At 48.0% G+C, this 13,472-nt stretch overlaps 1 protein-coding gene across 2 annotated transcripts in view; it reads right to left on the minus strand.

Annotated features, from left to right (window-relative positions):
• Positions 1–13,472, minus strand: part of LOC115085687 (E3 ubiquitin-protein ligase TRIM39-like) — a 106,090-nt gene that overhangs the window by 23,091 nt on the left and 69,527 nt on the right. Inside the window, exons 2-3 of one of the 2 annotated variants that reach the window (XM_029591993.1) lie at positions 5,908–6,003; positions 1,570–1,800 (exon numbers count right to left, since the gene is read on the minus strand). The exons of the other annotated variant lie outside the window; for it this stretch is intronic. Coding sequence (XP_029447853.1) covers positions 1,570–1,800; positions 5,908–6,003 — 327 coding nt within the window. The remainder of the gene's footprint in view (positions 1–1,569; positions 1,801–5,907; positions 6,004–13,472) is intronic. 2 annotated transcript variants of the gene reach the window in all.

The raw sequence follows: 13,472 nt of genomic DNA on the forward strand, positions 1-13,472 counted from the left end.
TTTGCACAGGACTGAGAGTCCATTGAAGATGTCTTGGGCCAGGCTCCTGCTACACCAGAAGAGCGAGCCCATCCTGCAGGTTCCCAGTCCCTGAGGGGAGAGAGACTTCCCATAGAAAAATACCCAGGGAAGCTTTAAGGCAGAATCTTCAGCTTTACAATGAGGATGCTCACTGTCCACACCCCCTCCTCCATCTCTACTCCAGAAGTGTTTAAAGAAAAGAAAGAAACGGGGCCTTTTAATCAGAGCAAGTTCATCCAGAGAGGCTGAGACAGACTTCGGGTAAGTACCTGCTGGGGGACTTTGTTTTTCAGTGGGATTCAGTGTTTCCTGTATTGCACAGCTTTGGGGGAGGTGCCAGGCCTGCACCTGTGAGAATTTGAGCTCGGCTGCCACTGCTGGGCCTGCGGCATGAGCGGCAGTCCAGCATCTACCACAGGAATGCATATGTCATTTTCAGGCTATTTCTAGTGGATCCCCCCCAGGAATCTGAGCTTTCGGTGCCTTTCTTATCTGCAGGAAGGAGCCCTGGCCTGCACCATGAGCGGTGGCCTTATCAATGTGTTTTTCTCTGGAGTTTACTTAGGGCAGGCTGGCGGCCATGTTAAGTCCTTCACCTCTGGCTGGGTCTGTATTACAGCAGCATTGTTTGAGGATTCGGAGGATTTTAGACTCCCTCCAGCTCTGGTTTTCTTGGAGGCTGCAGTATTTGAAGATTTTCCTTTCTGGATGACTCTGCTTTGTAAACCATTTCTCTGGATCTCTTTATATCTTTCAACCTGTCTTTCTATGAATTGCAGAAGCCTGAAGCCAGGAGGAGGCCTTCCGTTGGCTTGGTTTCACTTACAGATCCCAGCCATGCAATCAGGTTCCCATGAAATGGAAACAAATAAATAAAACTTGCTATGATTATCTGTTTCCTAGCCCGGAGTTGGCACGGGAGTAGCCTGAGGTTCGGCCTGAATCGCTCATCTGAGGGGGTGGTGCCTTCAGAGTGGAAGGTGCAGTTGTGCACCTTTTTTCATGAGGATGATAGCATGGCCTTAGGATGATACCTTGCTTAGGTTATCAGAGGCTAAGATTGCGGCCTGGTTGGGAGTCTATTATTACAGGACTCGAACGTCCTCTTATTTTGAGGACCTGGTGCTTTGTATGGTGTCCCCGAGTAGTGACCTCTGAGGTGTAATGACCTTTGGCAAGCTGTGCCCTCTTTCCCAGAAAACGGCTCAGCACTTATTCCAGTAGCCTTGGTTAGCCACTTTCTCTATCTTCTTGACTACCAGGCACACCCCTGTCCCAGCAGAAAGTGCTGTTCTCCTGGGGGTCCCCAGGACGGGCAAATTGAACTCCCAGTAATCCTCATGGCTAATGCTGCGAACACTTTTGTGCAGGTGAAGAGTCTCACATGAAACTGGCATTCGTTTTGGATGGCCTTTATGAATTTTCAGTGGCTTCAGCCTGCGTGTTATTGCTTTTGTTCATTTCAAACAAATGCACGTCCCTATTGGGAATCGGGCAAAGTGGGGCCCAGTCCATTCTGGAGTCTGGGGATTTGTAATTCCATCTCACCTTCAGTAACTCCACGGCGGGCTGCTGGCACTTCTCCTCTATCTCTGAGATCAGTTTCTGGAGAGAGGAGCTTAGCTCTTCTAGCTGGCTCACATTATCCCTGATTTTCTTTACAATCTCCTTCTCTTCCTGTTCCAGCCTTGAGAGATGGATCTGCTGCTCCTCATTCAGGAACTGGTGCAGCTCCTCAAACTCAGACAGGATTTTCTCTCTCTTGATCGCTGTCTCACACTACATTCAACAGATAAGAGCAAAGAGAAAAAAATATCTCTGACACTGACAATATATTTTATTGCATGCAACAGTGGAGCCTGTCCCTGCAGTAAAGAGAGACACAGTCTGTGCCATTGTTTGTATTATTCGGAGCTTTATGACAAGAGAAGTTGCAAATCATCACTCCTGGGAATCAGCTGTGGATTTAACCCTCTGGCTGCCCCTAGGCACAGATTGCTAGCTGCCCTTCCTAATCTGTGCCCAGCCAATGGGAGTGGAATATTTCTCTTAAATTCTGAATTGTAGCTAATCTTCGTAGGGTCCAACCTGGATGATGTATCAGCTCTCTTCTAATATACAGACACAGCGGCACAGGAATGGTTGCTGGAGCTGCTTTCAGTGACAGAATGGTCTTCTGGTGGCAGGGCAGCTGCTCCTAGGCAGTTACCTACACCAGTGCTGCCCAACCCAGTCAAATTGTCAGGATATGCACAATGTATATATATATATATATATATATATATATATATATATATGAGATAGATTTGCATGCTCTGCCTCCATCGTATGGAAATCTCATTCATCCTTATTCATTGGGGATATCCTAGAAACCCAACTGGCTTGGGGTGTCCTGAGGGCTGGGGTTCAGAACCCCTGACCTGCTCTGCCTATTAAGAAGTCTGCGCCTGCTGGGAACTCTCTGGGTTTTCACCAGGTTTCCTGAAATGCTCAGGAAATCTCTGGGCGCCGCCCTTCTTCTCCTGTCGTGTGCACCCTGCCTATGAGGAAGGAAAAACAACAGGAGGGGAGGGGCTGGATTAGGGCCTAGAGTATCTCTTCTCTGGCCACTCCAACCTCAACCCCTCCCCTTCTGTTCAATGCACAGGAGAGGAGGGGGAAGGACAAAAGAGTAGGGGGGAGGAACAACAGGAGATCAGGGGCTGGATTAGGGCCTAGAGTATCTCTTCTTTGCTCTGGTCACTCCAACCTCAACCACTCCTCTTCTATTCCCTGCACAGGAGGGGAAGGGCCAAGGACAAAAGAGAAGGGAGGAGGAACAGGAGAGGAGGGGCTGGATTAGGGCCTAGAGTATCTCTTTACTCTGGTCACTCCAACCTCTACCCCTCCCCTTCTGTTCAATGAACAGGAGGGGAGGGGGAAGGACAAAAGAGAAGGGAGGAGGAACAACAGGAGGGCTGGATTAGGGAGCAGAGTGACTCTTCTCTTTATGCTCCAGCCTCAGTCCAACTCCCACCCCCTCCCCTCCTGTTCCCTGCATGCTGCAGCAGGAAGCACAGGGTTCTTCTTTGCTGGGGGAGATTCTTTGTAAAAGGCAGAGGGTGTGTGCTGAGGTGAGAGAAAAGGCAGAGTGCTGGGTGTGGGCCTGAGGAAAGGGGAGTGTTGGGATTGGGCCGGGGGATGGGGGAAGTGTGCTGGAGGGAGGAAGATAGAGAGAGAGAATGTGTGAGAGAGAGGGTAATGTGGAGGACTGGAAGAGAGAAAGTAGATGAGAACCACCCCTCCCCATGTTAACCCACTTCAAATCTTAGGAGTGATCACAACTCAAAATTTCCCAGGTATGGGTGACCGTACAAGGGGAAGGGGAAGTGAGAGAGGAAGAGTAAGATGAGAGTCGGAAGGAGAGTGGGAGAGATGAGGTGAGAGTAGTGTAGGGGTTAAAAAGCAAGGGAGGAGATGAAATGGAAAGAGTGATGACAGCATGGAAGAGGGGAGAGCAAAGGGGAGGTGAGTGCAGGAAAAGAGTGAGAGAGCAGTGGAGCAGGGGAGGTAAGAGTGAGGTCAGAGAGCAAAGGGTAAGGGGTGAGAGAGATGAGAAGAAGAGGGGGTAAGGGATACAGCAGTTGTGGTAATGAGCTGCAGGGCTGACGAAGGCTCTGCTGCTAATCCTGTCTCCCTCTTTCTCTATCACCCTGGGGGTGGGTTCCCCTCACTGGGCCCAGTTACATCAGCCCCCTTGAAGGTAGGAGGGTGGGAGTGCCACTCGGCCTGGCTCTGTTTTTGTTTAAGGTGAGCGGGAGGTCGGGGGTTTGGCCTCTCTGTCTAGAACTTTTTTAGCGTGGATTCTGAGTTAACTCCAGCTTTAGCATGGGTTTTATTACATCGGCCCCATGGGAAGGGGATCACCCAGCTCACAAAGCCCATGTGACAGAGAATCAGGATTGTCTGTGGTCCTCTCTCCTCCCAGATCCTAAACCCAGCACTCACTCTCTCCTTCCTACCAGGACCTGTGAGATGATTCCCCTCTAGCGTACGCTGACCCTGTGAGACAGGAAGCTGAGTGCATCACGCACCAGCCATTTTTATTGTTCCTGCTGCAACAGCCACTGTATTAAACTGCTCTTCTTTCTTGGGATCACGCTCAAGGGCTCATTGATAAAATGAAAGTATTCTGACGATACAGAAAGCAGGATTTTAAGTAGAAAGATCCGCAGAAAGCAGATTGAGGTAAAAAAAATATTCTGGGTGCCCAATATAAATGCACAAGATAGACAGTCCGGTCCGGGTATATTGTGCCGGTAGCGGGAGAAAGACATTCGTACTGAGCATCCGTTTTCCTAACCCGCTGACCGCCACCTCTCCTGTGTGCCTGATGCCGAGGAAGCGCTAGGGACGCACAATATTTCCTAGCGCCTCCTATTTAGCGCGATCCCCTCATTTAATTAATGCATCGCACGCCCAGGAGAGGTGGCTGGGCTGCTTAGGAAAGCGAGCGCTCAACATTGAGTGCCCATTTTCTACGCACAAATATTGCATCAGCCCCTATGTATGTGAGGCAGCTGGAAGTACCCCAGGCTAGCATCTGCACAAACAGGCCGATGTAGCAAGGTGCCTGCAGCCGAACGGACAGCTTTACCCACAGCTGAACACACATTTTGTGAGCGTAAACCTTACTGCAGATACAGCAAGGAGTTTTACTCGCTCAAAACTCTGAGTCCTGTTTAGCAGCCTCGCATGGAAATCCCATGCTAGTGAGGGCATTAAGCATTACTCCCCGATAGGGTTGCCAATGAGCTGCAGAATTTCAGGACAGATGGATCCAGTCCTGGTTTTACCCCACTGCATGCTGGGACTTATTCTGATTTCCCTATTGAATTCCCTAAGAAAAGCAAGACTAGCAGGGGAGTAAAGCCAGGACTGGATCCACCTGTCCTGAAAATCTGGAGCCCGTTGGCAACCTTACTCCCTGATGCAGAGAGGTGCGCTTGGCGTGACCCCAGGTTTATTAAATTTTGAGCACTGCTGTGCTGGCACTTAAAACTATAAAACAGAAGTCTTCCCAACTCTTCTGACACTTTGCTGGCCAGAGAGCTGGATAAGAACTGACCTTTCTGGCTATCACTTTTTTATTTTATTTATCTTAAATATTTATGTACCGCTTACAAAATTTTTCCTAAGTGGTTTACAATGAAAGTTTCATAATAAAAAACAATACTAACACATTATCCGACTAAGGAATTATATTTCCTGCTTGTTCAGTTTGCAATGTAAACCGGCCTGATTTGCATTTTATGCAAGAAGGTCGGTATATAAAAATTAAAAATAAATAAATAAATAAATTACAAATCATCAGACAAAATCTAAACCAGTTAAGAATAATAAAAAATAGCCACTTATCACCTTAGATATTCATGACAGAATATTTACTGCAGCCACAAGGTTACCTTTTATTTTCATTGAATTAATTATAGTTAGCTGCATCTAAAGAATTTCATAAGTTTGATTAAATAAAATAGTTTAAAGCAACTTCCTAAATCTAATTTAATTTCACTCTCAGCACGGTCTCTATCTTCCCCTGTCCTCCCATCCACACCTAGAGTTAAAATGTGGCTTGGCCTGTGCAGAACGCACATTTTAGCTCAGTATAGGCACTTTTTATCTCCTGATGCATTAGCATATCATTAGATTGATGCATTGGCAGTTTAAAAAACTTATACCCTGTGCAGTAAAACTTTGTGCTAAAATCCAGCGCACAGTGCCATGATTGCATCGGCCTGAAAGTGAGTTGCTAAGCAGTATTCTCATTAATCTTACTCATGCTACTTCCAATTTGATAGGAGCAATGACCGTACAGAAACCCGCTCAGACAGAGACACAGACACCCACCTTCAGCTTCTCAGCTTTCTTCTCTTCACTGGATTTAAACGCCTGAATCTCTTTCAGCTCCTTCCTCAGTGGACCCAAGTGGTTTTCATATTTTTCCTGTGAATATTAAACAGATCTAATTGAAAAATTTGAATAGTATGTTTGATGTTATAAATCAGGATTAAGTGGCTCTCAGATCCTCCTGTCTTATACTATAATTGGCCCAAGAGTGACACATCAGGATGAACATTGTACAAGGGGGCTTCCTTGAATCCTAAGCCCTGGGATCACAGGCTGTGGCTTTCTCTCATCCAGCCCCTCCCCAGGATGGGAGGAATGAGACTAGAGCACAGGACACAACAGAAGAGAAAAGAAATTGCTCTGCTCCTGTTTCTCCTAACCAAGACCCATATCTTCTCCAACACTCCCTAAGCTATAGGACTCCATGCTGAATGCTCTCATTGCAGCCAATCAACTCAATACGGTTCAGAACTTGCGTGACTGGCTGGGGAAACTGCTGCTCACATAAGAACATAAGAAAATGCCACACTGGGTCAGACCAAGGGTCCATCAAGCCCAGCATCCTGTTTCCAACAGTGGCCAATCCAGGCCATAAGAACCTGGCAAGTACCCAAAAACTAAGTCTATTCCATGTAACCATTGCTAATGGCAGTGGCTATTCTCTAAGTGAACTTAATAGCAGGTAATGGACTTCTCCTCCAAGAACTTATCCAATCCTTTTTTAAACACAGCTATACTAACTGCACTAACCACATTCGCTGGCAACAAATTCCAGAGTTTAATTGTGCATTGAGTAAAAAAGAACTTTCTCCGATTAGTTTTAAATGTGCCCCATGCTAACTTCATGGAGTGCCCCCTAATCTTTCTACTATCTGAAAGAGTAAATAACCGATTCACATCTACCTGTTCTAGACCTCTCATGATTTTAAACACCTCTATCATATCCCCCCTCAGTCATATGTTCTCCAAGCTGAAAAGTCCTAACCTCTTTAGTCTTTCCTCATAGGGGAGTTGTTCCATTCCCCTTATCATTTTGGTAGCCCTTCTCTGTACCTTCTCCATCGCAATTATATCTTTTTTGAGATGTGGCGACCAGAATTGTACACAGTATTCAAGGTGCGGTCTCACCATGGAGCGATACAGAGGCATTATGACATTTTCCGTTTTATTCACCATTCCTTTTCTAATAATTCCCAACATTCTGTTTGCTTTTTTGACTGCCACAGCACACTGCACCGACGATTTCAGTGTGTTATCCACTATGACACCTAGATCTCTTTCTTGGGTTGTAGCATCCTCCATCCACCCTTTGCATTGGAAATTCCGCAGGTTTGTGGTAGGCAAGGCTCACTATCAATATGGGGTCCTTCTGTTCGGTCTCTCAGCGGCTCCGAGAGAGTTTGGTGATAGAGGCGGCACGTCTACATCACTAAGGGATCTGTGTCTTCCCATATCAAGATGACTGCCTGGTGACAGGGCCTTCCCAGGAGATAGCGTTGGATTCCAGGGACAGGATGATTCACCTTCTTCAATCCTTGGGATCCCTCATCAATTATCCCAAATCAAACTTTATCAAAGGATAAAATTCATCGAGGCTTGGATAGACTCTCTGGAGGAAAGAGTGTTCCCTCCATCCAGAAGCATTGACTCAGGATCCATCAGTGTCCTCAAGCTCCATCTCAAGTGATTCTGATGGTCCTTGGCCACATGGCCGTGGCAATTCCTCTCATCCGTCTCAACATGACACCTCATCAGTGGGGCCTTGGTTCGCAATGGGACCAGTTAATTCAGCCACTATCTTTTTCAGTGGTGGTAACTAGCATGATGTGGACATTGCTCAATCCTGCTGTTCTAGAAGTGGGATCCACCCTTTGACCTTTATCCTATTAAGTGACTTTGGTCACCAACGCATCTACGAAAGGATGGGACACCCACACGGGTTCCTCTCAGACTCCAGGAACATGGTCCATGTCAGAACATACTTTTTCTTCAAATTAATCTGTTAGCGTTACGGGTCATTCAACATGTCCTAAGAGTTACTTACCCAGACTTATGGGGATATGTAGTTTTAATTATAAGTTTATTTACTTGTCATTGGATAATTTAGATCTCTTTGGATAGCTAGAGAATGTTTGTTTTATGCAATCTTAATTTGTTTTCGTGTAGTTTATATAACTGTATTATTGTGAAATATGTAATGAATGTTTTTCTTGGATTTAGTATGTGAGTACTGTATTTTGTAATTATGTATTTATGAAGTGAATTGCATTGATGGCATTATGTGGATTTGGGGTATATCAAATAAAATAATACAGAAGAATAGTACATAGGCCCTGCACATCCCAACTTTGACACAAGGCGCTTGGCCAAAAGAGCTTATGCTTAGATCTAACTTGCCGTGCCATCCTTTGGCAAAATGGCCTGGCCTGTGAGATTCTACCAAACCTGACATGCACAGCACCAAAGTGCATACTCTTCTTTTACAGATGCCCATCCACTCCCTGCAGTTAAATCAAAGTGTAAGCTCTCTGGGGAAGGCACCTTCAGCAGAAGAATATGCCTGTCAGTGCGGCACACGTCAACTCTGTGCACAATCTTTATAACACACTTAAAGCCATCAATGCAAAGGTGAGCTCAAGGGGAAAAGAGTTAAATGTAAAAAAACATTCTGCGGGCATGAAGGTGCTGTGTAGGGATCTACAGCAGCCTGGCTTCTTCTGTTTGCCCAGTAGGAGGGTCCAGTGTGATATTTATAGCGTTGTCTTTTCATAAGTAATGTTGTTGCTGTTTGAGGTCTGAGAAGTTAGTGCTGTTTTGGTAAGGCAGGTATGCTATAAGGGTTCCGAGTGACTTTTTCACAGGGTTTTGTGTTGCTTCATAAATTATCTGGTAATGGAGGGAGTTTGTGTTACCAGGGGCGGCTCAAGGCAAACTGCTGCCTGAGGTGAGGGAAGAGATGGCGCCCCCTGCCCCCCTCTCTGCCCCCTTACCCCTCCCTCCCCTTCTCTCCCTTTCCCACACGCACCCTCACATGTGCTCTCTCTAACCCCCCCCCCCCGGTTCGCATTCTCTCACTCTCACACACTCTCACACACACACCTCCACACTCACTGGGACCTTCATCTTCGCTGTGAGTGGGACGGGCTCTGCTCGCAGCTCACCGGGCCAATCATCTTTGCGCCGCTTGCGGGACGCTGGGGGTCTCCAACATCTTTGCCATTTTCTGCGCAGGAGGGGGGAATTATACGCAGCACTATCCACCGGAGGCCCGCGGGTCCTTTTGTTGTTTTGGCAGCAGGGTGAGGCGGCCGCTGGAGGGGTTTAGAGAGGCAGTCTGTGCAGCTTCCAAAGTTTGCCACCTGAAGTGACCGCCTCACCCTGCCTCATTGTAGAACCACCCCTGTATGTTACTGTTACTGAGATAATAACAAAATATGATTTTTTTCTATGCTTTCAGTCGTAGGGAGAAACACCCGAGTTCAGAGCAGCCAGCCAATTCAGAGATTATCTTCAACTAATACAGCATCAATGTCTTACACGGACATGATTTCTGAAAGCTTTGCATTGCGTGCCTGCATGTGTGTGTGTGTAATATATATCTGTATACATGTCTAGCTATCCATCTCTCTCTATATATGAAACAAGTTTGAAATTTAAAGGGCTTGCTTTTACTGGATTGTTCCAGGAGGTGGGGTCATAATGACTACTGAGCTTCATTATCAGAACCTCAACGCAGGGACAATAACCCTGAAAGTTATATCACGGGAAAGGTGTACAAGGAGGGAGGATCTCTTAGGCTGCCTCATCCCCCTCCCACAATGACTTCACGCCACACTGTCTCAGCCTGCATTGGCTGGAGGATAGAAAATTCCTCATATGGCATTTATATCAGCCTGTGTGGGCTTGAAAAAGATAGAAATATATCTGCATTGGGCCCAGGGGCTGGAGGAATGGAGCAGTGGCCTGTGTTGGGCAGCAGCGCAGAAGGACAAGGCATCATACAGCTCCCTCATCCACAGTCAGCACAGAGGAGGAAAGCTGCAGCAGTGGGTCAGCAGCCTCAGGGTAATGGGGCGGAAGATATGGAGGAGATTGCTAGGATTGGGGAGGAGAGGGAGCGTGCTGGATAATATGGAAATAATAAAAGGATCCATCCACAAAAGACTGCTCAGGGACAATTAGGAGGTTAAAGTGGCCCCGCCAGGACGCCCTGGGACAGTAAAGATCCTGATACCCACCTTGTGTTCCTGCACAGCCTCCTCTATGGGGATCAGGGAGAGAGATCTGTGACCTGGGACACACTGTGATAATAAAGATACTGACACTTACCTTGTATTCCTGCACAGCCTCCTCTATGGGGATCAGGGAGTGAGATCTGTGACCCTGGGACGCACTGTGATAATAAAGATACTGACACTCACCTTGTAATCCTGCACAGCCTCCTCTATGGGGATCAGGGAGTGAGATCTGTGACCCTGGGACGCACTGTGCTAATAAAGATACTGACACTCACCTTGTATTCCTGCACAGCCTCCTCTATGGGGATCAGGGTGTGAGATCTGTGACCTGGGACACACTGTGATAATAAAGATACTGACACTCACCTTGTATTCCTGCACAGCCTCCTCTATGGGGATCAGGGTGTGAGATCTGTGACCCTGGGACGCACTGTGATAATAAAGATACTGACACTCACCTTGTATTCCTGCACAGCCTCCTCTATGGGGATCAGGGAGTGAGATCTGTGACCTGGGACACACTGTGATAATAAAGATACTGACACTCACCTTGTATTCCTGCACAGCCTCCTCTATGGGGATCAGGGTGTGAGATCTGTGACCCTGGGACGCACTGTGATAATAAAGATACTGACACTCACCTTGTATTCCTGCACAGCCTCCTCTATGGGGATCAGGGAGTGAGATCTGTGACCCTGGGACGCACTGTGATAATAAAGATACTGACACTCACCTTGTATTCCTGCACAGCCTCCTCTATGGGGATCAGGGTGTGAGATCTGTGACCTGGGACACACTGTGATAATAAAGATCCTGATACCCACCTTGTATTCCTGCACAGCCTCCTCTATGGGGATCAGGGAGTGAGATCTGTGACCCCGGGACACACTGTGATAATAAAGATATTGACACTCACCTTGTATTCCTGCACAGCCTCCTCTATGGGGATCAGGGTGTGAGATCTGTGACCTGGGACACACTGTGATAATAAAGATCCTGATACCCACCTTGTATTCCTGCTCAGCCTCCTCTATGGGGATCAGGGAGAGAGATCTGTGATCCCGGGACGCACTGTGATAATAAAGATACTGACACTCACCTTGTATTCCTGCACAGCCTCCTCTATGGGGATCAGGGAGTGAGATCTGTGACCTGGGACACACTGTGATAATAAAGATACTGACACTTACCTTGTATTCCTGCACAGCCTCCTCTATGGGGATCAGGGAGTGAGATCTGTGACCCTGGGACGCACTGTGCTAATAAAGATACTGACACTCACCTTGTATTCCTGCACAGCCTCCTCTATGGGGATCAGGGTGTGAGATCTGTGACCTGGGACACACTGTGATAATAAAGATACTGACACTTACCTTGTATTCCTGCACAGCCTCCTCTATGGGGATCAGGGTGTGAGATCTGTGACCTGGGACACACTGTGATAATAAAGATACTGACACTCACCTTGTATTCCTGCACAGCCTCCTCTATGGGGATCAGGGTGTGAGATCTGTGACCCTGGGACGCACTGTGATAATAAAGATACTGACACTCACCTTGTATTCCTGCACAGCCTCCTCTATGGGGATCAGGGAGTGAGATCTGTGACCTGGGACACACTGTGATAATAAAGATACTGACACTCACCTTGTATTCCTGCACAGCCTCCTCTATGGGGATCAGGGTGTGAGATCTGTGACCCTGGGACGCACTGTGATAATAAAGATACTGACACTCACCTTGTATTCCTGCACAGCCTCCTCTATGGGGATCAGGGAGTGAGATCTGTGACCCTGGGACGCACTGTGATAATAAAGATACTGACACTCACCTTGTATTCCTGCACAGCCTGCTCTATGGGGATCAGGGAGTGAGATCTGTGACCTGGGACACACTGTGATAATAAAGATACTGACACTCACCTTGTATTCCTGCACAGCCTCCTCTATGGGGATCAGGGAGTGAGATCTGTGACCTGGGACACACTGTGATAATAAAGATACTGACACTCACCTTGTATTCCTGCACAGCCTCCTCTACGGGGATCAGGGTGTGAGATCTGTGACCTGGGACACACTGTGATAATAAAGATATTGACACTCACCTTGTATTCCTGCACAGCCTCCTCTATGGGGATCAGGGAGTGAGATCTGTGACCTGGGACACACTGTGATAATAAAGATATTGACACTCACCTTGTATTCCTGCACAGCCTCCTCTATGGGGATCAGGGAGTGAGATCTGTGACCTGGGACACACTGTGATAATAAAGATCCTGATACCCACCTTGTATTCCTGCACAGCCTCCTCTATGGGGATCAGGGAGTGAGATCTGTGACCTGGGACACACTGTGATAATAAAGATCCTGATACCCACCTTGTATTCCTGCACAGCCTCCTCTATGGGGATCAGGGTGTGAGATCTGTGACCTGGGACACACTGTGATAATAAAGATATTGACACTCACCTTGTATTCCTGCACAGCCTCCTCTATGGGGATCAGGGTGTGAGATCTGTGACCTGGGACACACTGTGATAATAAAGATACTGACACTCACCTTGTATTCCTGCACAGCCTCCTCTATGGGGAGTAGGGTGTGAGATCTGTGACCTGGTGTTACACTCACTGGTCGCGGGGCTCCGCTTACCCTCCAAATCCTCCCTGACGCTGTGCCCGGTCTCGAGTCCCTGGCCGCGGCCAGCCGTCTCTCCGCTTGCAGTCCATCCGTCAGTACCCCATGCCGCCTGGATCTCCTGTGCTCTGTTTGCGCAAGGAGCCATCCTCCTCCTCAGCACGGGATCTCCATACGCAGGCATGATTTAAAGGGCCAACAGCGGGAAATCACTGGCGGCTTCATGAAATGATGTCATTGGCCCTGGCCTACTTAAGGCTCTCCCAGGCTGCCTACGGATGGCTTGGCAACGAGTCTCCTTGTGCTGAATTCCTCGTGGGTTTCTGCGTTCATGCTCCTGAGTATCCGCTCCTGTGTTCCTGCTCCTGTTCCTGCCTTCCAGTACTCGCTCCAGCCTCCCAGTTCCCGTGCCAGCTTCCTTTGGACGAACCTCCCTGGCTTTGACATTTGGATTGGATCTCACCGTGGCTGCTTGCCTCCTGCCTCTGACCTTCGGACCGGACCCACATTGACTGCTCGTCGCCTGCCTTCTGACTCTCTGCTTCGCATGGCCGTATCACAAGATCCTCCTTGCAGGGGCCCACCTAAGACCAGACAGCCCCGTACCCAAGGGCTCAACCTGTGGGGAACGAGGGCTGGTAGTGGCGAAGCTCCAGCTGGCCCCTGCTCTCCTCCAGCCTTGCCTCCTGACGG

Source organism: Rhinatrema bivittatum, chromosome 2 (genome assembly GCF_901001135.1).
Source record: "Rhinatrema bivittatum chromosome 2, aRhiBiv1.1, whole genome shotgun sequence".
NCBI classification, from domain to species: Eukaryota; Metazoa; Chordata; class Amphibia; order Gymnophiona; family Rhinatrematidae; genus Rhinatrema; species Rhinatrema bivittatum.